Source organism: Caretta caretta, chromosome 2 (assembly GCF_965140235.1).
Source record: "Caretta caretta isolate rCarCar2 chromosome 2, rCarCar1.hap1, whole genome shotgun sequence".
NCBI lineage: Eukaryota > Metazoa > Chordata > Testudines > Cheloniidae > Caretta > Caretta caretta.
In genome coordinates, this window is record NC_134207.1 from 123250358 (window position 1) to 123276424 (window position 26067).

The 26067-nt window shown below is 37.4% G+C and overlaps 1 protein-coding gene across 8 annotated transcripts in view; it reads right to left on the minus strand.

Annotated features, from left to right (window-relative positions):
- Positions 1 to 26067, minus strand: part of RELCH (RAB11 binding and LisH domain, coiled-coil and HEAT repeat containing) — a 122652-nt gene that overhangs the window by 74900 nt on the left and 21685 nt on the right. For 6 of the 8 annotated variants that reach the window (XM_048839697.2, XM_048839705.2, XM_048839696.2 and 3 more), the window contains exons 3-9: positions 13051 to 13122; positions 12883 to 12938; positions 12655 to 12768; positions 9029 to 9229; positions 8842 to 8933; positions 6620 to 6925; positions 33 to 108 (exon numbers count right to left, since the gene is read on the minus strand). In XM_048839697.2, coding sequence (XP_048695654.2) covers positions 33 to 108; positions 6620 to 6925; positions 8842 to 8933; positions 9029 to 9229; positions 12655 to 12768; positions 12883 to 12938; positions 13051 to 13122 — 917 coding nt within the window. The remainder of the gene's footprint in view (positions 1 to 32; positions 109 to 6619; positions 6926 to 8841; positions 8934 to 9028; positions 9230 to 12654; positions 12769 to 12882; positions 12939 to 13050; positions 13123 to 26067) is intronic. The other 2 variants (XM_048839702.2, XM_048839698.2) reach the window with 1 other exon arrangement.

Here is a 26067-nt window from a genome sequence, read left to right on the forward strand (position 1 = left end):
AGGGTATTCTGTTTACGATAAGGGAAATATACCTCTGATCCCAAACGACTCTCTGCTGACATCCGACAGAAAGATAGTAGTGCTTGATGGAAAGCTGGTGATAACTTTCTGAAATAATTTTGTTAGGAGAAAAGAAAAGAATAGATCAGAGTTGACATTGATGGAATCCTAGTTATTCATTCAGTTTTATATATATATATATATATATATATATATATAGTGACATCTGAAAAGCTTGTTTTTTGTGTTGCATATGGGCAACTTCAACTTGTTTGAAGTCATATTTGAGCTAGATTTTAACATCAGCAAACCCCTAGTTTTTGTTTTTTTTGTTTAAACTAACTGCCATTTTGGATTGGATTAAAAATGCAGTTTTTCTAATTCACAAGTTATTCCCACAGGGCTCACATTCTTGAAGATAGAGAATGATGATGTTGTACAGACAAAAATATGAATCAAAGAGTGAAGAAAATGAAGTTATGTTAACTCGAGCAGCGCTAGAAAAAAAATACAATCTTTGTAAACTGCCAAATGGCAAGGGAAAAGTACTATTTCTGCCTCAGTTAATTTTCTTGTGCATATTCCTATCCAACAAGCCTCAGAGATATTTTCCATCTTACTGTACGAATAATGCCAACACCAGAGAAGTCAATTACAACCCTTGGCACTAAACTCAAGTAATCTGGAAAAGCCAGCCAGAATTTCCAAGCCAGCCAGTAAATTTCCTACTAATCCTGTGCTAAAAGCAACTTTTAAAGGGAAGAATTTAAAATGAACAATATTTTCCCCTAGAGCACGAAGATAAGATACGCCACAAATTGTCAACAAACGAAATATCCCATCCTGTATAAAAACTTAAAATTGATGGATATCAATCAATTTTAGAGAACTGAAATCTGGTAAACATACATTTATTTAAGCATATATTTGTCCAATAATCCTGAAGTCAACAATATGTGATTATGCTGGAAGGAAAAGCACCTCTAATTTAGACACATTTCTGTACTATAAGGTCGAGGATAAGCGGGACACTAAAGCGTACTCCTGTTTTCAGCCAAATGCACTGGAGGTGTAACTTGTACATCAGAGAAGTATGAACACAGGATTAAGTTGTTGCCATCACGGTTTCTTTGTAAGAAGCCTATACCTTCTTGGGTCTAGTGGTTATCTGGCAGAGAGTACTGGTGCCTTACAGCTGAACTTCATCTTGCTTTGAATTATTCCGAGATTTAGCATTTTGGCAAACTAGTTTATGCCTACCCAAGCACTTTTCACCTCAACAGAATATAAACAGAAATAAGGTCTTATATTTTCTAGTTGCTAATCTATTCTAAGTGCTCACCCCTACATTCAGTTTGAGCTATGTCTCAAATTATACATCTTCCACCCCATTTTTTTTTGCATTAACAATTTATTGGTTCAGCGGATTGGTTTTTCTTATGAAAAACTGTAACTGTTTTTTGTGCATAACTCACCAAATTTAGAAATTCTTCTGTAATTAAAGTGATGGCAATTTGGTAAGCATCTTCAAAAGACAAGAAGCACTGAGAACGACTATGCATATTTGGTTTGCTGTACACAGTTTAGGATTTAGCATGGGCATAGGGACTAGATGTGGGTTTAGAGAAACTGCTTTACAAGATTTTATGCTATAGGGCTGACAAAAGAAAACCTGCCCCACTTACTCCTATCACTCTTGATCAAGCTGAAGCTTGTACTTTGAGTTTGCTTAAGAGAGACTATCCTGAAGCCAGGATCTGTAAAATCTTAGAATGAGCTTTATCTTGCACAGGTATTTTAATATAATACATACTGTGGCATACGTGACTTTAATACAATTTTCCTTGAAACTAGAAGAGCTTTCAGTTTTTTCCAATAATTCGTTAGTTTTAGTCAGTCATAGAGGACATCCTATGGGAACAGGATGCAGGCTTAAGCTTTTGGTTGGGAAATTTCTCATTAGACAAGTGGGAGAATGAGGTTTTGGTAAAAGATCTAGGTCTAAAAGCCACGGCCTTCTTGGCCAATGAGTGAATAAAACGGACGCCGTATCACTGACCTTTTTTTAACATTGTTTGGAATTATGAATCTATGAAACTAAAAAATAATAATGGGCCTTCTTAGACTTGACTTGCTCTTCTGAACTTTCTCTGATCAGAGAATGATCAAGAAAATGGCAAATAGCTATCACCATCCATTAGGACTGCCATGAGAATTATGAAGACATATGAACACCTTTTGAGAAACCATGAACCCAGAAAGTAGAGCTTTGTAATTATAAAGTGTTCCAACTGATTTATCTTCTTTGATATTTCCTGATCTAGAATGTGAGTATTTATTTTCCTGAAGTCTAGGGACACTGGAAGCGTCCTTGTATTGCCTACATCATTTTTAAAAACCTGTTAAGTATTCCACAGATTGTTTAATTATACAGTCCATCAGAATACCTGATAGAATGTAGGATTGACAACCATCCTTGGTTTACAGCACCGCAGAGTATATAAGATATTTAGATAACCATAACACATTGTCAATTACATTTCAAAAAAGGGGTAGTGGACTTCAAGAACTTAAGGATTTTTTTTAATCAGCAACTGAAATTCCTTCCAAAATCAATACAGTTAGCAATTTCCACACACTAGCAGTGAAAGAACGATCAGGAGAATAATATCTAATTCTTCTGATCTGACAATTGCTTAGTTAGGAGGAGTAGATTTCAAACTAATTTAGACTAATTGTTAGAACAGATCCAGCCACCACTGTATGATGGAATTCTCAGAACACTGAATAGCAACCTATTGTAAACAATAAAACTTCCTTTAGCAGTAGGCAATGACTATTCCTTTAACTTCATCTATGTAAAGATAAGTTACTAAGTAACAAGATTTGAATATAGCATGTTTTCAATGTATCCTAGCTTTTGGCAAACCTATATTTAACTTTTAGGGTTAATACTCTGGATAATTACTAACTGTTTAAACTCAACATTTATAAAACTGCTCTTTTAAATCTAATTCCATATGATATTTTTAACACCTTTAAAAGACTGACTGATGTTCAGCTGAAATTGCCAGCCAACTTTATTTTAAAAACTATCCATTCTGCTTTTGCCAAGAGAGGATTAAATATTACCTTTAAGTATAAATTATTCTGTTCAGTGCAAAATCAAGTTTGATTTTAGGGCCTGTTCCTGCAATAGGCTCTCCTCAGGAAGACCACTGAAGTCAGTAGGACTCTCTGTGGATTCAGGGCTCTGCCTGACTAAAGTTCTTCAGAACCACGGCCTAAATTAGGACTACAAACCATCTCTATCCATCTGTATTTATTCAGATTGAAAGATGACAGACCAAGGAAGCTAAAGTTCTTCTAAAGCAGGAGCAGGTTTTCTAGTTTCTAGCTTTAAAGTTAATTTGCTACCCTTACCATTGCTAGTGATTTACTTTTGTTCCCTAGAAAGAAAAACATGCCTTCAGGTTTAAGTTTTCCATTGGATGCACATAAGTGTATTCTGAATTGAACTCCACATTCAAAACTTTATTTAAAATAATGCGTGTTTGTATCTAAAACCTATCATTTAAAGGCATTTTAATTTCTGCAAGTTAAGATTATTCTTACTAGAACTTTATAGTAATTTATTAATCTTACATTTTGAAGAATGAATAGATCGGATATTCAAGAAAAATACTAGGAGGCTAGTCAAAATATGAAGCAGCAATTTTTCAAAAAATGGAAGTTATTTCCATTTTACAGGATTCACAATGAATTTGTTTTTTGCAAGAAAAAGTGAAGTGTTTAAAAAAAGTGAGTTCTGCCTCTTTTTGCTTTCATTTTTGGTAAGCTGCAATAAGACAATGTCCAGAGTTCCCCACCTACATTTTCATTTCTCTTTCTTCACTCCAATTTTTCAGAATGTTGACAACTTTTGAGAAGTTAGAGTGGGAAACCTACAGATTAATTTCCCCTGCTGTCAGTAACGTTTTTTGGGAAAAAACTTCCCAGCCATATTCACTCTCAGAAAAAAGGGAAAAACACCTAGAAAATTTCTACTGCATTCTGTGGCAAGAGGAAAAAAAGTAGAGAACAAAAGCAGAATTCCAAAAGTGTTGTTTTTCAAATGAAAATATCAGTTTTGAAATTTTCCATTAAATAGACAGATACAACTGAAAACAGTTTCCCTTGAAAAAAATTGGCTTTCAGCATTTTTCAGTATGAAAATGTTTTGGTTAGAAAATTTTGAGCTGAAATAACTCATAAGGCAATCTTACTCAGAGCTGTTTGTGTATGAGAACAATAACTTTAGAAGTTGTACAAACTCCTTTACTAAGCATTTTTGGACTACAATATTCTTATTGGTTGTATGCATGTTTCTTTCTTTCTCCCAACCACTACAATGCTCAAAAATATCAGTGTGATAAGGATACTTTTTCTGCGATGACTATGAGATTGAAGACCTTGGTCAAAGAAACTAGGACTATAGCTCAGAAAAGTTGCCTCTGGAAACCTTAAAAGTTGACTTTCCACTAGCTGTCTTCCAGTCATCTGGCAGAGAGGCGGATTTAAGAGACAGGTTACATATCACAGTTAATAGTTCTGTAATTTTGTATCTCAGTTCCTTCAGGACACTTGGGTGAATACCATCTGGTCCTGGTGATTTACTACTATTTAAATTTATCAATCTGTTCCAAAACCTCCTTTACAACACCTCAATCTGGCACAGTTCCTTAGATGTCAGCTAAAAAGAATGACTCAGGTGTAGCAATTTCCCCCACATCCTCTGCAGTGAAGACCAATGCAAAGAATTAATTTAGCTTTTCTACAATGACCTTGCCTTGCCAACCTGACTGTATGGCAGACTTCCTGCTTCTGACGTACTTACAATTTTTGTTGTCGTTAGTTTGTGCGTCTTTTGCTAGTTGCTCTTCTAATTCTTTTTGGCCTGCCTAAGTATACTTTTATACTCTACTTGCCAGAGTTTATGCTCCTTTCAATTTTCCTCACTAAGATCTGACTTTCAATTTTTAAAGCCTCAATCAGCTTCTTTTACTCTGTTTACCCACTGGGGCGTTTTTCTGGTTCTCTTACTATTTTTTTTTTGTTTGGTTTTGGGTATGCATACTGCTTGAGCCTCTTTTAAAAGTTTCCATGCAGCTTGCAGGCATTTCACTCTTGATTGTTTCCTTTCAAATTTCCATTTAACTAGCCTCCTCATCTTTGTGTAGTTCCCCCTTTGGGAATTAAATACTACTATGGTGGGTTTCTTTCACATTTCACCCCCTACAAAAAAGTTAAATTTTATCACATTATGTTCGCTATTACTGAGCAGTTCAGCTATATTCACCTCTTGGACCAGATCCTGTGCTCCATTTAGGATTAAAATCAAGAATTTCCTCTCTCCTTCTGAGTTCTAGGACTAGCTGTTCCAAAAAGCACTCATTAGAAATTTTATCTAGTGGCTAGAAATTTTATCTCTGCATCTCACCCTTGAAGTGATGTACCCAGTCAATATGGGGATAGTTGAAATCCCCCATTACTACTGATTTTTCTGTTTTTGTAATGTCCCTGAGCATTTCACAATCACCATCCCCACTCTGGTCAAGTGGTCAGTAGTATATTCCTACTGCTATGCTCTTATTCAAGCACGGAATTTCTATCCATGGAGATTCTATGATACAGTTTGACTAATTTAAGATTTTTACAATACTTGACTCTATGCCTTCTTTCACATATAGTGTCGTCTCCGACCAGCATGACCTACTCTGTCATTTGTATATATTTTGTACCCGGTTATTACAGTGTCCTATTGGTTATTATTGTTCCACCAAGTTTCTGTGATGCATATTATATCAATAGCCTAATTTAATATCAGATGGTCATGAATAAGCCAGACTGGAACCAGGTTTTACCCATTACCAGCTGACACAATGTGTCTGCGTATATGCTGACTGTAAAGTCTTATTTAATCTCACATAAGTGAATAGTGCTTTAAGGTTGCATTTTAATACTACGTTTCTAGTGATAAGATCCAAGTCTCAAATCTCCAACAGCTGAATGTCACTGGACTTTTAGGGACATCCTTCCTAAAAGGATAAGACAGTAAAATGCATATATTTCTGACATTTAAATTGTAATTATATAGTTAACATCTTTAGTTATATTAGTACGCATTTTTCTAAACAATGCCTAAATACCAAACTCCTCCATCTCACTGGAGGAAGAACAGAACAGATTTTATAAAGAGATGGAACATAGGGAAAAAATAGTAACATCCCCTTCCCCTCATTCATTGTTTTGATATCAGTGTTTTCTCCCCACAATTCTGAACTTAGGAGTGGACAGAAGTAAAAAAAATATATTCTTAATATTTAGTTTTAAAATTGAAAATGTGTAATTTAACATCTTGAGTACAAATGTACTCAATGAACTCACACCCTTCCCAAAATACAAAAGAATTTAGAGAAATTTGTAAAAGCCATCTATTATATTTAAATGAAGGGAATAAAGATTGGAAATTAGGACGCAAGAGGTAGAAAAGCACTAAACTCTGTAGCACTGTGCTTTTAGAAAAAAAATCTCCCTACCGTGAAAAAAAGCATTTCAGTTTAAAACTTTTATCACTAACCTATTAGGTTTATCAAAGTGTATTGCAGCTTTATTTGATAGAGTACAAGAGGGCAATTTCTCTCTCTCTTTGCTACGGAGAGAATTTAGTGTATCATCTTTAGGTGTCTTTGAATCTGCTTCGGCTGATATGGAAAGGCTTATTTCCTCAGTTTTCCCATGTTTACTGCCATTGTCTGAACTCTTGATATCTAAGTAACGTCCATTGTCCTCTGGAACTGAGAGAGGCACTTGGTCTAAAGAGGAGTGGACTAAGTCACAAACCACTGGAACAGCGAAGTTTTCATTCTTGAAGAAGTCTATTTCACTAAAAGAAGAAAAACAAATGTTACATTGTTGGCAGCTTTTCAAAAGAAGATCTGAATCAGGCAACTGAAATATGAAAATATTGTGGTGTAAATGAACATGCTACGTCAATTCTTTTTTACAACTTCAGTAATGTCTCATCTTGTATCATACGAGATGTGTCGGTGAAAACTCTGACATACTATGCTCTGCTCCTTTCACAGGGTACATCTACTGCAGAGAAAAACAAACAAACGCCACCACCCAAGTTTCAGAGCCTAGACCAACTGACTCAGGCTTGTGCTACAGGGTTCAAATACCAGTGCAGATGTTCCCGCTTGGGCTAGGTAAATGCGTCCCCCTGGTGAGGGGAATGCCTCTCAGACCCAGGGGTCCAGCCTGAGTGAGAATATCTACACTGCTATTTTTAGTCACAAGCCTGAGTCAGCTGATGTGGCCTCCGAGACTCACTGCCACAGTGGTGGTGGGTTTTTTTGCAGTGTAGGTGTACTCTTTTTTGATAAAGAAAAATGGTATTGCCAGAAAGATCTTAAAGATGAAAGGGTAGAAAGGTTCAGCTTTGTATGTTTTGGGCTGAACCCAAAGAATTGAACAAACACAAAGTGTCAAGAAGCACAAGTCTGTATGGAGTTAATATTTAAGATGTTTTGGCTCCGAATTAATTTTCAGAGTTCAATATTTAATATACTTTCACCTGCCCTGAAATGGTAACTATAAACTTTGACAAAATGCCTGAGAGGTTATCATCACTTTTTGTATATATAGATACATACTCTGAAAAAATCTTACTGTGTAACTTAAGGGATACTTAAAAGCTGGTGCAAGACTAATACTTTGGTTTTATTTATTTCAAAAGGAGAAAGTTGTTAAAATGAACATCCCCTCAGCAGTGTTTGCAACACAAGTACTGCAGCACTTGGAAACCAAAAGAAATTGATGACAGAAGTGAAACAGACTTCTACAGATTTTCATTTTCCACAAACACAAACAGTACAACAGTGTACAAACAGTACAACAGTGAAGAGCAAACAGTATTTAAGTTCATTTTAGTTTCACTGTTTAAACATATTTAAATTAAGGATGTAAGATATTAACCGGTTAACCGATAAGCATCAGTCTTACCAGTAATGTTTTCAGTTAATGTTTAAATGTCTAATATGCGGGGCCGGCAGCTGGTACCCCATTTAAAACGTGGGGGTGCTGCAGCATCCCCCACACCCCTAGCTCCCGTCTTATGTTGTGAACTCGTCAACGGTTAAACATTTAACTGATACAATTGTAATAATTTAAATGGTTACTTTTTTTAAATGTAATTTACATCCCTAATTTAAACAAGATTCCTTATCTATCTATATTTAAGTCAACCGTGATTGATAAATGCACGTGATAAATTACTACATAGGCTGAACCTCTCTAGTCTGGCAGCCTCGGGACCTGACCGGTGCCAAACAAGTGAATTTGCTGAACCATGGGAGGTCAATATTGTAGCGAGCAGGTCTCTTTTTATTTTTATCTCGCCGAGGCGAATAAATGGAAAAAGGCTTGCAATGCCGCCTAGCCAAGGCTTACCAGCTCTCTTCATAACAAAGTGTTAGTGTTGTTACAGAATTTTACTGTATTGGCACAAGGAAATAAGTAGATAAAGCATAAAAAACATAAAATAAAATCATGCCAGACCACGGATGTTGCCGGAGCAGAGAGTGCCGGACTAAAGAGGTTCAACCTGTATGTAACGGGAGCCCTTAAAAAGCTCTATAAATTTGAAATATTCTGTTGGTTCTTACAGAATTCCATATATTAAAAGGTAAGATTCTGTCAATTCTAGAGACAATCCCTATGAACAACTAGTGAGGTTTTTTGTTTTAAATATTTTATATATATTCTTATGTAAAACGCTGCAAAATCAAAAATACATACCTCTCAAGTCTTCGGATTTGTTCCATCAAAGACCATTTCTCACTGTTTAATGCATTAATTTGATCTTCTAATTTTTGCACTATTAAGCATTGCTAAATGCAAGATAAAAATAATGAAAACAATTTAGCAAATTCCACTTATGACAGTACATAATAAACCTGCATAAGTGTCTTAAGTATAATCTTACTTCTATTGACTGTGATGCTCCAAATATAGGAACACTCCCTAGTGTAGGAGTGGTAACCTCTGTCTCATCCTCTTCAACACCAACTGCTACATCCACAACATCTCTTGAAGTTACTTGATGGTTTCCGAAGTCACGATAGAGTTGTAACAAGTCTGGAGGCTTTGGAATGTTCAATCCTACATCATCCCACAGTTCAAAATCCTTGAAAAGATTAAAAGCAGAGTCAGAAGCCTATGGCACATTTCTTTTTATTCTTGAATTTTTATTCACTTCATTACATGTATATACCTGCATAAGAACAAGACACATGCCAAAATGTCATGGGTATTTTGGAGAATGCTAGGTGAGCTGCTTATACCCAACTGAAGGGAAAAACAGAAGAAGTCAAAGTTGCTGCTCCAGGGCAGAAAGTAGTATCACCCCAAATAAACTTCTAAGATCTGCATTAGGAAGCCTTCCAAAATGCACATCTGGCAATATTTGTAGTTGTTTCTTTCATAAGTTGTGTGGGTTTTATCAGGTATGCCAGTCAGGCAAATTTTTAGCGTAAAGCAGGCAGCAGGTGGAAGGGTATTTGTACTACTGATGCAGAGGTCTTTTTTCCCCTCAAAGTTTAAATAGATAAATAAATAAAATAAATTCCATCTCATAAACACAATAAAATCTGTGTGTATCTATCTATCTGTAATACAGGGGCCTAAATTTTCAAAAATGCAAAATCACAAAAACTGCGTGCACAAATAATCCATTACTTACATAACTGGTTATTTGAGTGCATATTCCCATTCACTATTGGGTATCATGGGTAGTAGGTCAGGCTTTCCCTTGGGGAGGCTAGGAGGCTCCCTGCCCCACCTGTTTCGGCCAAGGCCTCACCCCCACTTGCTGCTCTCAGCCCCCCGAAGGCCCTGGTTGGGTCAAGCTCTTGGCCACGGCTGGAGCTCCAAACCAGTTCCACCTCCACTCCACCTCTTCTTTTCCTCCACCACACCCACCGCAGCCTCACCCCCTCTCCCTACTGCAGTCCTGAGACTGGAAAAGCTCTGTGCCACGGCTCCGGAACTGCCATGGGAAGTGAGAGCTCCTCCAGCCCCAGAACTGAGGAAGGAGGGGGAAATTTTTCCAGGGCCCCAAATCCACAACCGCCCCTCCCCCCCCAGCATGAGGTTTGGGGAAGCGTAGCCTCCATCAGTCTCCATTACACGCCACACATGTTGGGCATCAAATCACAGTAACTGTGTACATTTCAAAACCTGGAGACCATTTTATCTTTTTAGACTATCACCTAAAGTTCTCTATTTTCTTGTTTGACTAGTCTGCATTATTTCGATCTCCACTATTAAGTTTGCTCAAAATAACTAACATAAGAAAAGAGAAGAACATGTGTAAGACATTTAAATACATTTGATTATTCAAGTATTGTGTCACTTTGGGTTTGTCTACTCAGCAGCTGGGATTGTGCTCCCCAGGGTAGGGAGATGAGCATGCAAAAGCTCTGTTTGAGCTGGTGTGTTAAAAACAGCAGTGTGGCTGCTGCCGTGACAGCTTGAGCTAGCCACCCAAACTCAAATCTGTCTAAGCCCGAGTATGGACACCTGTAGCTAGCTTAAGCTGCCAACTATGCCACAGTGGCCGCACTGCTACTTTTAGCGTGCTAACTTGAATGGGACTCGTGTATGTCTGTCTAAACGTGCTGGGAAGCATGCTCCTAGCAGATGTGCAGATATACTCTTAAAGAACATTTTCAAAGGTATTAAATGCTGACATTTTTGTACAATTCTTTCCCACTGTTCTTCAGGCACACATTTCTTGTTTTATATTAGAGATCTAGGATTTATTTTTTCCACTCTCTGCCTTTGAGGGCAGAATTTGGCCCACAGCTTCTGTTATTGCTGATTATGCATGAGAATCAGAGAATCCAACTTGACTGTCAGAGAATGGGTTGAGTTTGAAGGGCTGGCCATTAGAAATTTTTTCCCCTGTAAACTGAACACATTTGATATATAATGTGAGACATGTGCAACCCAACAATTTAATTTTTATGGAGTCAATCTGAAGAGCAGAAATGCACGTTAAGGACACCACACTTAATGGAGAGCCTCAAAGAATTCTTTTAGAGAGATAAACAGTTCTGTTTCACACTATTTCAACATTACAGAAATTTTCATGTAATATGTGGTAGCATTTAAGTTTTTCCATAAAGATGTGCATTTTGTCCACTGTTATATGGATTTACAAAATATTATCCAATACTATGTGATAGTAATTCCCATCCCTTACTTTATTTTTATTGAACCTTAAAAACAGAGTAAATTCTGAGAGTTAATATTGTACACAGTTTGACTGAGAAATAGGTATTGTATAAATTTATGAAAACTGCTGCACAATATTTTATGCTGAGGAAGGATTGCTTGCTTTACCTTATTTAAGCATACTGATAAAATTCATTTGGATTTCTATTTACTCACTTCAAAGTAGCAAGCAGAATATTCTTGATCATTTTCTTGGTATTTGTTCCATGGCATGTAAAATGAAGTTAAATTTTTGAAAAAAACATTGTTTTTTCCCCTATCGGTAAAGCTTCCATTGTGGTTCATAACTCCATTACTGAGGGGGTGATTGGCTGGGAAGTATTAAGCAAGTAGAAGAGCTGAACTCTTTCCCTGCATGTTGGTTGTAAGTCTCAGGGACTGCCAACATTAACCCAGAAATGAGCAGATAATCAAACTTTTCTAAAGAAGCTAAACTGAGGGAATCACTACACAAACTTGCAATAGTTACCCTCATGGGCTATTTTTTCTCCATATATTTACGTCTGATGACAAATGCACGACAAGTTGTTTAGAAAATTAATTTCTCATTTCACTTTCTATATGCTGTAATTAGAATACACATGAAATTGATACATAAAATGGTTATTGGTAATAAAAACTTTATAATCAATTGAAGGTTTTCAGAAGAAGATAATGTTCAAAATTTTACAACTAAATTCTTCAACACACCTTTTAAGAGTGACATTGTGTAAGTGTGTCAGCATACCGGAAAAATATATGGTAGTTTTGCATTTACAAATTACAACTGGATAATGGGATTACCAGAGTATAAAATGCTCTGAAATAATCAAATCATTGGTTCTTCTACAACTACTAGAAGTAGACCAATGACTGACTGTACATGACCAAAACAAGGCTATGAAATTTGAAGTAAAATCTTAATTACTTGTAAAAAGTTAATCTGAACACTGCTGATTAGTGAATGATGCATTTTTTTAGTTAATACGAGTTGATACAGTTCTACCCATTTTTAAGTGCTCTCCAGCCCCTTATTTACATGTTTTGCAAACAGAGCCTATTCTGATGCATTACTTAGTGCTCCTGTACTTTCAATTTATGGCTCGAACCAGCAAAATATTTATGAACATGCTTAATTTTATGCATGTTAGTAGTCCCACAAACTCCACTGGGATTACTCAAATGTATATTATTTAGTGTATGTGTAAGAGTTTGCAAAACCAGAGCTCATTTCAAGAACTACTCTGACCTCAAAAACAAATTAAAAAAACCCCCAGATTTGAACATAGGAAGTGCAGGCAAACATTTTTATCAAAAAGATTAACCAAACTTTACCTGATCATCACTTTCATCTGAAAAGGTTATTGAAGTAAGCTTGTAACTATTCTTTAATAAAAATTCATTGACTAGGAAGTTTAGAGCTCTTTTCTCAAGAGGTTTGATTGGCTCCTGGAAAAAAGAAAAAATGAAAACTGTAAATCTTATGCTCACCTTCTTTATGGTTGCTATGCTACAGATGTATATGTATTAAAGTTATTAACTCAATTTCTGTCAACCACCTACCTGAATTTCAGGACTTGATTTATAATTTTTTCGTTCCTGCAAAGGAACTTCATTTTCTGCAAAAAAAAAAAAAAATTAACATAAAATTTACTCTTTCATCTGGAAAGAGCTCAGCTACTTCTACATTGTCAAAGTAGAAAGACTAAAGAAAAGGTTTATGTACACCACCTGCAGCCTGAGTCAGGTTGGCTCGGAGGGCCTGAATGGTCTCCTTGGCTTTCCGTAGTTCAAACTCCAGGACTGGACAGGGATTTGGATTAAACACACACAGGCATCCAACCAAGGAAAGGGAAACAAAAATAAAATATAAAAAGCAAGGATGGGTGTAAAAAAAATATACAGTTTGTATTGAACAGAAAACATGCAGTCTTTAAGGAACTCATGGATACATGCAGCAGAGTTGGCCTGAAAGCAAACTGGTGAACATTTTCCATAATCATAGTGGTCTACAGTTAACAAAGCTGGAAGTTCAAGCTGTCTGACAAGGAATCGCTGTAGGTTTTTAATAAAATTACTGTAATATGTATCTTAACTTTGCTTTAAATTGAGGAAAATGTTGTGATGCTTCCACCCTTCCCCTCTCCAAATCCTAGTAACCAATATACTGTGATCTTTTGGGATAAAACAAAGGGGAGAAGTTTTTTAAAAAGCTAGTGTTAGAGCTAGTGGAAGCAGTTTGTGTGGCAAAGCTGAAAACATTTAGAATGCCATGATATTATTGTCCTTTTAAACTATTTAAGGTTGTTTTATATACTAAAGAAACGACACACTATTTTGCTACTTTGAATGAATGCCATGGAAACATCTCAAAGTTTGAATCCCACTGTATTTTTTGCTACGAGACAGTTACCAAAATATCATTTACAACGTTTTTTGTTATAATTCCTATGAGTTTTCTGTTATTTTCTAGAAGTAGACTTGGATCTTTCACTTTAACAAGACTCAGTGAAGCTTCTGCAACAAGTCAAATACATTTAGATATGCATAGCTAAAAGGAAGACCTATATATCTCATTAGAGTCCTCAGAGGAAGCTTACAGTACACTCACTCATAAGCAATCTTTCCTCTGAAAGTCTTTACTTATACCACAGTTCTAAAACTGGTCAATTGAACTCAAGTTCAAAACTGGAGATCCAAAGAGTATAATAAAATTTAGCTGTTCAACATCTCCATTATGAATTATCCTAACGATGTTCCAATAAAGTTTACTCTAACAAGTATTTTTTAAATGTGAGTACAGTGCTGCTACCTTGAAAGCAACAAGAATCAGGGTCAGGTATACAATGGCTGCCAATTTAAAATATACTTTGAATCGCTGTAAAAGGATTTAACGACTTTCCGTTTCATAGCCATTTACATTTAAACATTTTGAGGGAACCTATTTAGGGAGTTACCAGCGTCCAGACACCTTACTGATTCAACTCAGCCAGGTATAGAGTATGTGCATTAGTCTGAATACCAAATGTAGGCAATTATACTTAAATACCAAATATTCAGTTGCCTAGAGAAAATGAAGTAGTTCAGTATTTAACTATAAGTGACAAAACTATATACTTAAGTGTTAGCTAAAACTACCTTGGACAGCTGAGATTGTCTAAACTAGTTTAATTTTAATACCGATGTGAAGCTAATGATGTTTTAGCTCTGTCAAATAAGAATATGTTTAATATATTCTTTACACAATCATTGCCTGGAAACACTTTACTGGAGTATTCTGAAAGACCATTTTAGATGACAATGTCATGAACTCAGTGTTTCATTTAATTGGCTCTTATTTGTAAGATGTATTATTCAGTTCTGGACAAAAGTGTACAAATAATTCAGTTTCCTGTTGGACTGTCATTAACAAGAGCCTCTTGACTATAAATGAGTGCATGGAAAAAAGATTCACTCAGTTTGCATTTATCCATCAAAACTGAAGTAGTAACTACAGTACATCACATTTACTACATGAAAGTAACTTGTCTGATGCACAGAATTTTACTGCAGCAGTACAAAAGCACAACTGAGGATCTGATGAGAAAGTATGTAAAAGATCTCTTTAGTAGTCAGCAATGCTGATCTGCAAACATTTCTGTGCAACCAAGTTAGAAAAAGTTTTTACAGAAAATTACACTTTTATATATAACTGATCATTTTTAGCATTTGCTTAAACATATGAATATCACACAAGTTTATAGTTAGATTCTAAATAGTAATGTGTTGATTTATTCAATTTTGAAAAATGTAAAAACCATGTAACTGATTGAATTCAGATAAAATAATCATTTAACAAAAAGTGAGCATGTATTCATATTTTTAGATCTCTTTAAAATATTATAAATGATAAAAAATAAATTACAGAACAATTGCAGATCAGAAGTGCCCTGCACCAGAATGATATAATGTAAAAGAATATTGGTAAAAAACACAAACTGGAGAAACTCAGGAATCCCAATGAGGAAAACTGAAGCAGAAATAAGAAAGACATATGACTGAAGGCATAGAAAGCCAAAAAACCCATGTCAGACAAACCCATGTCAGACGGCAAGAATTAAAATTTTAGTGAACAATTGCAATGATCCTGAAGGAATAAAAACACAACCATTATGACTTTACCTGCTTGTTCCTAACAAAATGGGTTACTCTGCTGCATGTTTCTCTTTAAACGGCTTAAGATTTTAAATAAGACAAATATCTGAGGAGCACTAGCTCTACAGTATGTCAAACGGCCACATTATATGGCACAAAATAAAACTGACCCTGTTAAGTCTCAGACCTCATTTTTTATTGTGCATAACTCAGCTATTTTTGCTCCCACCAGGCTGACAAAATTTCAGTCTTCAGCAACCTACATTTTTTATTTTTTTTTTTGTTAAGGCAAAAAGCGTACATTTGTCAGCATTTGCTTTCTCTTACTGTTCATGATTTGTAAAATGTTAGTCCAGAATATTGATTAATCTTTAAAAATATCATTCAGAATTAACTTTTTATTTGAGAGACACAATTATGCATATTTCAACAAGCAGCTATATTTCATGATGTCTTGTTACTGCATTCTTTATTATACAACAGTGGCCAGCACTAATGTCAATATACGCTGATAGTTCTAGATGGGGAGATCTTTTAAACTCTATTTAAGAGAAAAATTGCAGTATCATACCGTTACCTGTTAACTTAGCAAATATTGACGACTGTACGGTATCAGTACCTTGTTGTCGGGGAGTTTAATTCCCTTCTGATCTAAGGGCAGCATGTATAAATACCTCCAATGGACTCAGTCCATTGGACTGCTTTAAGCATCAGGCTTGATGAACCAGCTAACAGGTACAGCCCATTAGGGAACTTGGAGGGAGGATTTATCAAGAGCAATCCAGATAAAGTTGAAGTGTTTGGTGTGAGACAGCTCTCTTAAGGAAGAAATTGAGTTTCCTCCCACCTCTGTGAGGAAAGCAGAGGTTCAGAAGCGGGAGCCCAGAATGTGGCTAATCTCTCTACAAGAGGGCATCATTGAACTTTTCACCATGCCTTAAAATTCAATAGTTTCTGTTGTCTATTTGCCTTCCAAGTAAGGAAGGCAAAACTGCCCAGGCAGAATTTGCTTCAAGAGCCTGGGGTTGCTTGCTCCCTCTACAAGGAAGAAGAGCTCAGATTGCCTTCACTGCCTTAGGAAAGCACTGAGCCTCCATTAGTGAAGTTGAACCTTCCAAATAAGTGACTAAAGGTCTAGGGTCAAGATTTTTAAAAACTATCAGTTTCAGTGCCTCAATCTGTGGGTGACTAATCTGAGACACCGTTAAGAGGCTTGATTTTCAGGGTGCGTTGGCTGAACGTTTTCTTAAAAACTAGGCTTCTTTAAGAATCTCAAAATCATTAGACACTTGAGACTCTTGACCTTAAGGCTGAGCACTTCAGTTTAAAACACTCTGCAAGTAACAGTCAGATTACCTCTGAGAGGGTAGGGGGACAGGCAGAAGGAATGCAGGGCTATGCTATGTTAGTAATCTTCTCTCTGGATGAAGAAAATAAAGTAGTTGCAATACATATCTGAAATATAACCAGCTTAGTACCTAATTCTTGGAGAGCCACTGGACCAAACACATGCTTGTAAGTAGTACAATTCCCGTTACTTCAGTGAAATTTGTCATATTATATCTCTGAATCAGATTTCAGAGTAACAGCCGTGTTAGTCTGTATTCGCAAAAAGAAAAGGAGTACTTGTGGCACCTTAGAGACTAACCAATTTATTTGAGCATGAGCTTTCGTGAGCTCATGCTCAAATAAATTGGTTAGTCTCTAAGGTGCCACAAGTACTCCTTTTCTTTTTTCTCTGAATCAGAGTTTGTCAGCCTTTTTCCATAGTACTTCACAATTGACAGTGTAAAGGCAATTACTATGTAGGCAAGTGTCTCTATTCCTGTCATACTGTATCTTCAAACACTATGTGTTTGCAGTGTTATTGTAGCTACACTGGTCCCAGGATATTAGAGAGAAAGAGAAGGTGGGTGAGGTTATATCTTTTATCAGACCAACTTCTGTCGCTGAAAGAGACAAGCTTTCAAGCTATATGGAGCTCTTCTTCAGGAGCAGGGAAAGATACTCAGTGTCACAGCTAAATACAAGGTGGAACAGACTGTTTACCATTTCGTCTGTGGTAATGAGTTTTACTGGAACAACCCTATAGATGTGGGGAGGAAGGAAGAACCAGACAGAAAAAAAGAGTGATGGGGAGGGAAGAATGGAACTGACAGACTTGACAGTGGGGATTGATTTTTTGAGTTAGTTCATATTCATTAATTACACAAGTCAGGGCATCACATGCCTAAAATTGCCAGACCTAGAGCTCTAGCAGGTATAGTTTAGTAGTTATTGGATACGTTTTTCAAAGTCCAATTAACATAATTCCAAATCACTACAATATTTCTATACCACAGAGTGAATTTAAGATGGAGCAGAAGCCTCAGTTCTTACATGCCATTCTATTAATACAGGATGCTATAGGTTTTTGATTGCAAGTTTGTATTCTTTATTAGTCTGTAGGAATTAAACCCATTTTCGTTAGCTTATTTTACCATAAATAACGTTAAGAGGAGGAATATTAAACCCCATCATCTCTTCAACATTAACTTTTATTAATTTTTTTCAATTAACACAGCACTTAAAATAAACCATGATTTTAGGTGAAAGAAAAATCAAGTATCCAGTTGAATCAATTTTCCAGCAAAATGGGTCAACTTTTGGCAATTTTCACCTAATACCACAAGCTTTAATGACAAATGAATTTTGGATCACTCTTTTTGGATTGCTTACATATGTATACAGGTAATTTCTGATACCCAGGTCTTGATGTATTATACCAGGGGTTTAAGTAGAAAAATGGATTTTTTTTTTAAGTTGCCGTTTGGTTTGTCAACTATATCCACATATTAGGGCTAATGAATTTTTATGTCTTACATCTTTTTCCCCTCAAAGAGATGAAGATGAAAAAATTTAATCATAGTACAGGTCCTCTTCATCAGATTCCCCATATAAGCTCATATGAGACTCCCCCTCACCGCCCCACAGCCATTTTAACTACAGATGGGATCAAATGGACTGGCAAATCTGAAATGCATAAGTCCATTTTCTTTTCTGCTTACACAATTCACAAATGAAGACTGAACATCAATACTGAGATATAAACAGATGCCTTGAACTATGACAATAAGAAGTCTGAAAATAAGGAGAGTGCTCTATATTATGGCAAGAAGAGCAATACAAGGACTTCCGTTTGGCAGGTATCAAATTTTTGCCACTGTATTCTTTGAATATAGTAAAGTGGGTTCTAATAGTGACTAGCCATGGCACAATTCTGATTTTCCAAGCAAATCAGGACCAGTTTATTTTAGCTACTGATGAATACAATGGCTTTCTATCTTTCTTACCGCTTTCAAGTGGCACAACAATAAAATCAGAAATGATGTGTTCTGTCTAGAGAAATCTTTAAAGGGGAGGATAGTAGTATGAAAAAGTAGTTAATTCCAAGAGCTAGGATGAACTATTATCAAAAGGAGCCTTCTATATTAGATTATGTCCTCACTTCTTCCCAAAAGACTGAAATTCAAACTCTTAAGAGCACTGTGATATCAAAGTGTCTCCTTAGACAAGAGGAGAAAAAGTGAGAGAAAACAAGAGAAGAATAAGGAAGAGGGATTAAGTTAGTCAAGTTTATTTTGCAAATTTAAAAACAGCTTTAATTTAAATTTAAAAACAGTCTTCGCAACTAAGAGGTACTTTAAGAGCAACAATTGTAGCTCAGTTTTATTTGTTTAAAGGGATACTGAAAATTTAAAAAAAAAAAAAAAAAAGTCCAATGCTGGAAACAGTTCTCCCCTATGTTGGAATAACACTTAAAGACTACTATAAAAGATTGAAAATAATTTTCTTTTTTAGTTTATTCTGTGCATTTCTGACAGAACTGTGCATCACTGTGTAGCTCGAAATCTTGTCTCTCTCACCAACATAAGTTGTTCCAATAAAAGATATTAACTTACCCACTGTGTGTCTCTAATATTCTGGGATCTACACAACTACAAGAACTCTGCATACTGTACAGTCAGTTAGTTTATCGTTTGGGTGGATCATTCACACAGCAGCAGGGGAATGAGATTTGTGCTGCCTTTAGCTAAACTAGGATTCAAACTCACTGGATCTTTTTGAAAACTTTAAATGGTCCTAGCTCCAAAGAAGCAGCATTCAAACTTGCACCTGATCCAAAATTCTTGTCACTTTTTAAGACAAAAATATCTTGTACACCTCACCGCTGACTTAGTAATGTCATGCAAAATTGTCACTAGTTTATTACTTGTTACAGAAATGGACTATGAACTACCACATTTATAAGGAATGAGATCTGTTACATTGATACCAAGTTAGAAGGAAGGCCCAAAAAATCTCATCTGCTTTCAGTTATTTCAAAAATGCCCCTTGCTATGTTAAAACAAACCTTAATTTTTACCTTGATTTGGAGTAGGCTTTCTAGATTGGAGTGCTATCAAATTTTCTGTAATTAAGGTTCCTTCCATCACTCCACATCAAAAACGACTGACGCAGTATTATAGTGGCATGTTAGCACCACTATAGTTAAGGTTTCATCAAGACTTCTGTTTAAAAGTTGACCTCGCTGAACCCTCTAAAATCCATATGCTTACTCAGATTTCTTTGTAATTTCATGTGCTCAGGAGGGTGCAAGGTATGGTTAGCAATCCAAATTTGGGTTCATTTGAACTAGGGACAGCAGTGATATAAGCCTAGAAAAAAATAGCCATTTTCCAAAAAGTTTCTAGGGGTTTTTTTGTGCCACACCAGAGATCAAACTATGGATGTGATGTGCATCAAAATGGTCTCAATTTATCGAGTTTTACCTGTATGATGCTGTATGATTATGACCATTTATATAATTGATATTACCAGTGTTATGCAATTGCTACAAAACCTGTACAAAGTGTGTCATGTAAGGTGTCAATGGAAAAGTTATGATTTACTAAGTATGATTACCCTGTTTACATACATGTATCATCTTTGTATCTGAAGTTATATATATTCGCTATGTACTGGTATCTTAAACGTGTTGTATTCTTGGGTAACACCCACCAGACTGAATTTACATTAGGGCCAGAAGGCTATGTATTGATAGCCTATCAAAGACACTTAGCTCTCACAATGGATCATAGAAGAAACTCACCCAATCCAGATGGCTCTTCCTAAGGATGCCTCAGGCTTTGAGGGGCCAATGGCCACCCTCTGTGGTTCAGTAAATTATGTAAGGGCATGTGATATGTTCCTGTAACTCTGGACTCCATCTTGGGCCAGTAACTTTCCACAAACAGGTTTCAGAGTACCAGCCGTGTTAGTCTGTATTCGCAAAAAGAAAAGGAGTACTTGTGGCACCTTAGAGACTAACCAATTTATTTGAGCATGAGCTTTCATGAGCTACAGCTCACTTCATCGGATGCATACCGTAAACGGTATGCACGGTATGCATCCGATGAAGTGAGCTGTAGCTCACGAAAGCTCATGCTCAAATAAATTGGTTAGCCTCTAAGGTGCCACAAGTACTCCTTTTCTTTTTCCACAAACAGGGGCTGTGGGCTTTGTTTGGGACAGTAAAATCCCATGTACATGGTAGATGATAAAAAAAAAAAAAGGACCCCTGAGATATCTCCATTTTGTCTTCATTTCCTGCTTCATTTCTCTGGACTAGATTTCTAACAAGGAAGCTTTAAACAAGGACTGCTGATCACTCAATACATCTGAGTAACTTCAGAGACACTTTGGCAAGCTAGCAGCGATTCGATCACTGCTTCAAACCTGATAGAAGAACTTTGCAATCACTTGTATGTATATGATCTATTAATCATTTATAACTCTCCTTTTCTTTTATTATTAAACCTGTAGATTTTAGTTACTCAAGGATTGGCATCAGCGTGACTACTGAGTAAGATCTGAGTTATAAGTGGCCGATCTCCTGGAACTGGAAGGACCTTATATATGATGGAACTGGTTTTCAATAACCACTTATCATAAAGTCCAGTGTCTGGGTGATGAGCCAAGGGCTAGGCTGCCTAAGGAGATTGCATTTTTCACTTCTTGTTAACCAGTGTTGTGATACCAAAATTTACTTTTGTTACTGGCTTGGTATAATCTAAGGACAGAATAACCACCAGTTTGGGGTGAGTCTGCCCTATCTCTTAGCAGTTTGTCCTGAATTTGGCATCCTCAGCTGTGACACACTGAGGCATGGTGACAACCTGGCACCCACTAAGTCTTTGAGGGAACCCAAATTGTGAACAGTATTTAAGACCATGTTCATCTGAACTCCGTCATCTGAACTCACACACACACACCTTTATTCTGCCAACCTCACAGTTGCTAAAACATACAAACTCTTCATCTCCTATTATAATCCATTCACTCTCACCCCCAGGATTCCAGGTGACACTATTAAAAGGAGAAATGGGGGGTGGGGTAGAAGGCTGCCTATGCTACCTTCCCTCTAATCCCCTGGATCTGGCAGTAACCAATGGGAATTATTTGGATAAACTCCATGTGCAGTTAGTGTGTTAGGCACTAGATGTATCTACACTATGTAGTAGAGGCAGCAGTTGGGCTTACTTGGTAAAGATGTATTTGTGATTGGAGGACTTGAGTGAATTACTTTGACATGTAACAGAGCTCTGATTAGACTATGAGATCTATATTTCACAACCTCCAATGTGTTTGAGCAAAGGCAAAAGCTACATGTGCACCTTCAGGATGCAGAATGCATCACTTCAGTGCAGACTTGTGTACATTATATAATTAGCAGAGTACTGGGGTTTTAGCATGAAGGATACTGTCAATAGCAGGTTGGGATATGACAGCTGTCTAAGCATTTATTATCTGCATGCACTCCAGATAAAATGAGTGTGTAGCTCAGGAGTGGGCAAACTTTTTGGCCTGAGGGCCACATCTGGGTATGGAAATTGTATGGCAGGCCATGAATGCTCATGGTTCCTGGCCAATGGGAACTGCAGGGGAGGTGCATGGAGCAGGGGAAGCATGTGGAGCCCCCGCCTGCCCCTATGCATAGGAGCTGGAGGGGGGACATGCCGCTGCTTCCGGGAGCCGCGCGGAGCCATGGTACATGCGGAGCAGGGCAAGCCCCGGACCCTGCTCCTTGTAGGAAGCTTAAGGGCCAGAATAAAACGTCTGGAGGATCGGATGCGGGCCCCGGGCCATAGTTTACCCACCCCTGGTGTAGCTATACTGAATGACAGAGGCGGTAGTTAGCTCTGCTTGGTAGAGGTGTATTTGCAAGATCTGTAGATTACTTGGAGTGCATGACAGTTGTGATTGTGATCGGAGACCTAGGTTTTCCATTATTATGTTTGTGAGGAAAGGGAAGAAGTGCATGTGTACCTTCAGGATGCAGCAGGTATCATTTCTCTGCAGAACTGCATAGGTTTTGTCAGGAGCAGGGCACAGAGCTTTTATTACAAAGGATATTGTCTACAGTGAGATGGAATATGAGATGACCTAATGCTTTAATGCTTATTAAGTGAAACTGAAGGTTGAGATAGTGTAGTGAAGAAGTGTAAGGGAGTTGCAAAAGGCTGTGAAGTGGTTCTTAAATTGTACAGGCATGGTAAACTTTCTGGGGAGTTGGCTAAATGTGCAAGTATGTCAGGATCCGTAACCTCCTGATACTTACAGTGCCAAGAGCCAGTGTGAATATATGCATATTGAGAAGTTGCTTGCAGAGGGCAGAGAGGGTGGCATGGTCAACCTTCCCCCTTCTCTCCACCCCTCACCTTTGTCCTTGAAAAGTATTAGCTGGAATCCTGGAGGTGAGAGTGAGTGGGTTGTAGGAGGTGGTGAAGAGCTTGTACATTTCAGCAACTGTGGGGAGGTATCAGAATAAAGGTATTTTGAATTAATGGGGCATTGTTGAAAAAGGGCAGAGGTAAGGCTGCATGAGCAACCTTATCTATGCATATCCTGGTTTTCAGAAGTTTAAGTTTTACTCAACTCAATGTTTTGCAAGGGGACAATATACCATCATGCAACCTTATCTCCGCCTTAAAATAGTTTTTTGCTAATGCTCTGATTGAGGTAAATTTTCCTTGCTCTCCTCAGGTAGCTCTTATGCAACTTGTGGTTTCTGGAGCGTATGATCAAACTAGGCAAAGTCCATGGTAGTTCTCTCATCAGAAGGGTCTGGGGGAAAAAAGAACTTTATCCATTCAATTTCCTCATTTAAAAAACCCCACCAGCTACAAATGTCAGGGCTATCTGGAGTACTTTATTTGGAACACACTCTGAGGAGGAAGACCATTCTAAATGTATAATAGAAACTGAAACTTGTAGTGTGTATATGGCAAAGTATGGCCATCAGACAGATAAACCAGCATTTTTAATTGGCTGGCCAGTACAATATGCTCATTCAACAAGTTGGTTGCCAAATTCTGCACCAGTTTCAGTTATCTTCTGAACAGCACACTGTGACACTGGCAGACCAGTGCCAGCTCATGCCAAGGTCCCTAGGTCTCAAGTTAATACTATCAGATGAATAGCTGGAAACCAGTCTGACCTACCTATGTATGATTATTGCTAAAATAGGTTTTAGACTGGTAACACTGTGTTGTGTGTTTAGACTTTATGAAATGTTTGTAAATTGCTGCATATATTAATCTTGCTTATTGTACCTGTAACCCATTCTATAAGGTAACAGTGTTTGTGCTGTAACTGTAAAAATGTTTGCTCTGAAATTGTAAATCCGGTCAGGGGAGAAGCATTACCAAGTGTGAAATACTAGTTCACCACAAGAGGTGTTATCTCCTCCCCACAAAAGAAGGTCTACAGACATCGGACAAAAGATTTCATTGATTGCTTCCCCCACAACCCTGAAGAGGGCATGCGTCCAAACCTTCATCCGGTCACAGCTTGAATGCTGTGGAAAGGAATTAAAATGCTTGTTAAGGAGAAATTCTTCCTATGCTGCTTGAACTTTGAGGGGCAAGAATTTCTAAGGACAATCAAGGAGTCCCAACCTGTTTTGGCTGTGTTAGCCCTATAGGTATACAGAATCTGCTTACAACAGAAGTTACAGTCACCTTTCAAAAGGTGACTAACTCATTTCTGTGTGTATTGCGCACCTGCTTTAACTTTGTAAATAACTCATTTCTTTTTCCTAGTTAAATAAACCTTTAGTTTCTGTGTTAAAGGATTGGCGATAAGCATTGTCCTTGGTTTGAGATCTGAGTACAACTGACTCAGGATAAGTGTCCTTTGGAACTGGGAGTAATCTGAATATTATTCTGATTTCTATTGTAAAGCAACCATCTATCACAAAATCAAGCTTGTCTGGGTGGCAAAATAGTCCCCTTGGGCATTCCAGTCTGTCTGTGACTCCATGATAAAATCGTTATAGTGCTTTAAGAGTATAAACTTTTTACAGGCTAGACCAAATCTAAGTACAGAACATAAAACTGGTTTGGGGTTTTTGCCCTGTTTCCTGGCAGTCTGATCTGAGGCTGGCACTCACAGTTGTGAGCCACTCGAGACAGCCGGACCCACACCTCGGCAGTTTAATTTCAAAGTAAAGAGACAGTAACATGGAGCACATCTGAAAGAAGCTGTTGAAACCGTATGTAAAAAACAAAAAGTAATCTCGGCCATTGTTGCTCTATGATAATGTAACTGCAGCTAGACCTACTTCTAGACCCCTCTCGATTGCAAACAAAAGGTAGAGAAACATCCTTAAAAAGGGGCAGCTATCCTTGCCATTTCCTGTTGCTTCCCTCATCCAACATCTTGTGATTCACAGAAAAGAACAGATATCAAAGAAACGCATTACAGTTCAGGTTGGGAGCAAAGACAAATCTCTCATATATATGTTTTTGATTTAGATAATGCTTATCTGGCCTGGATGTAGGCTAAGCTGATGGAAAGTACCTGGTAGATAAACACAGATACTTAATTTCATAAGGCTGCTATGGCCAGCTAGTCTTCATTAAATAGCTCATCTGCTGAAATCCAGCTTTTAGAGGGTAGGTTAGATTAATTCCATACTATTGTATAGTTTATATAACAGTAACAAGAAAATGATCTAGTGATAGACTACAGGAGAAAACTGCATTTAAAGAATGTATTTTAGGCTTTACCATTATCTTAAAATGAGGCTTATACTCTGAAAAGTGATGCACATATAATAGTTGGATACAATGATGTGACGAAGTGGGACTGTTCTTAATGTTTCCTCTGAATACCGTAGGGGTGCCTCAGTTTCCCCTATGCATTTCTTAAGTCTCTAGGGGGTGGGATAAGGGGGTGTAATTGTTGCAGAGCAAAGAGCCAGTGTACGTTAATGGCTGACACTCTGTCTCCTGGCAACTGATGGTCTGGGCCCTTCCCCCCTGCAAGGTGATAGCTAAAGGGGTTGGAGAACAAAGGAATCAGGTGACCTCCTGACCCAGAAAAGGAACAAAGCCCAGAGGAGGAGGGGCTGGAGGGTGAGTCAGTTGGGGCTGGCTGGGGATGTGGAGTGAAGTGCAGACGTGGTTGTCTGGCTCACTGCTCCACAAAATGGACCCGGCTGAGGGGTCCTGCTCCCTGGACCGACAAGCTCTGTTTTAGACCGTGTTCCTGTCATCTCACAAACCTCTGTTTTACTGGCTGGCTAAGAGT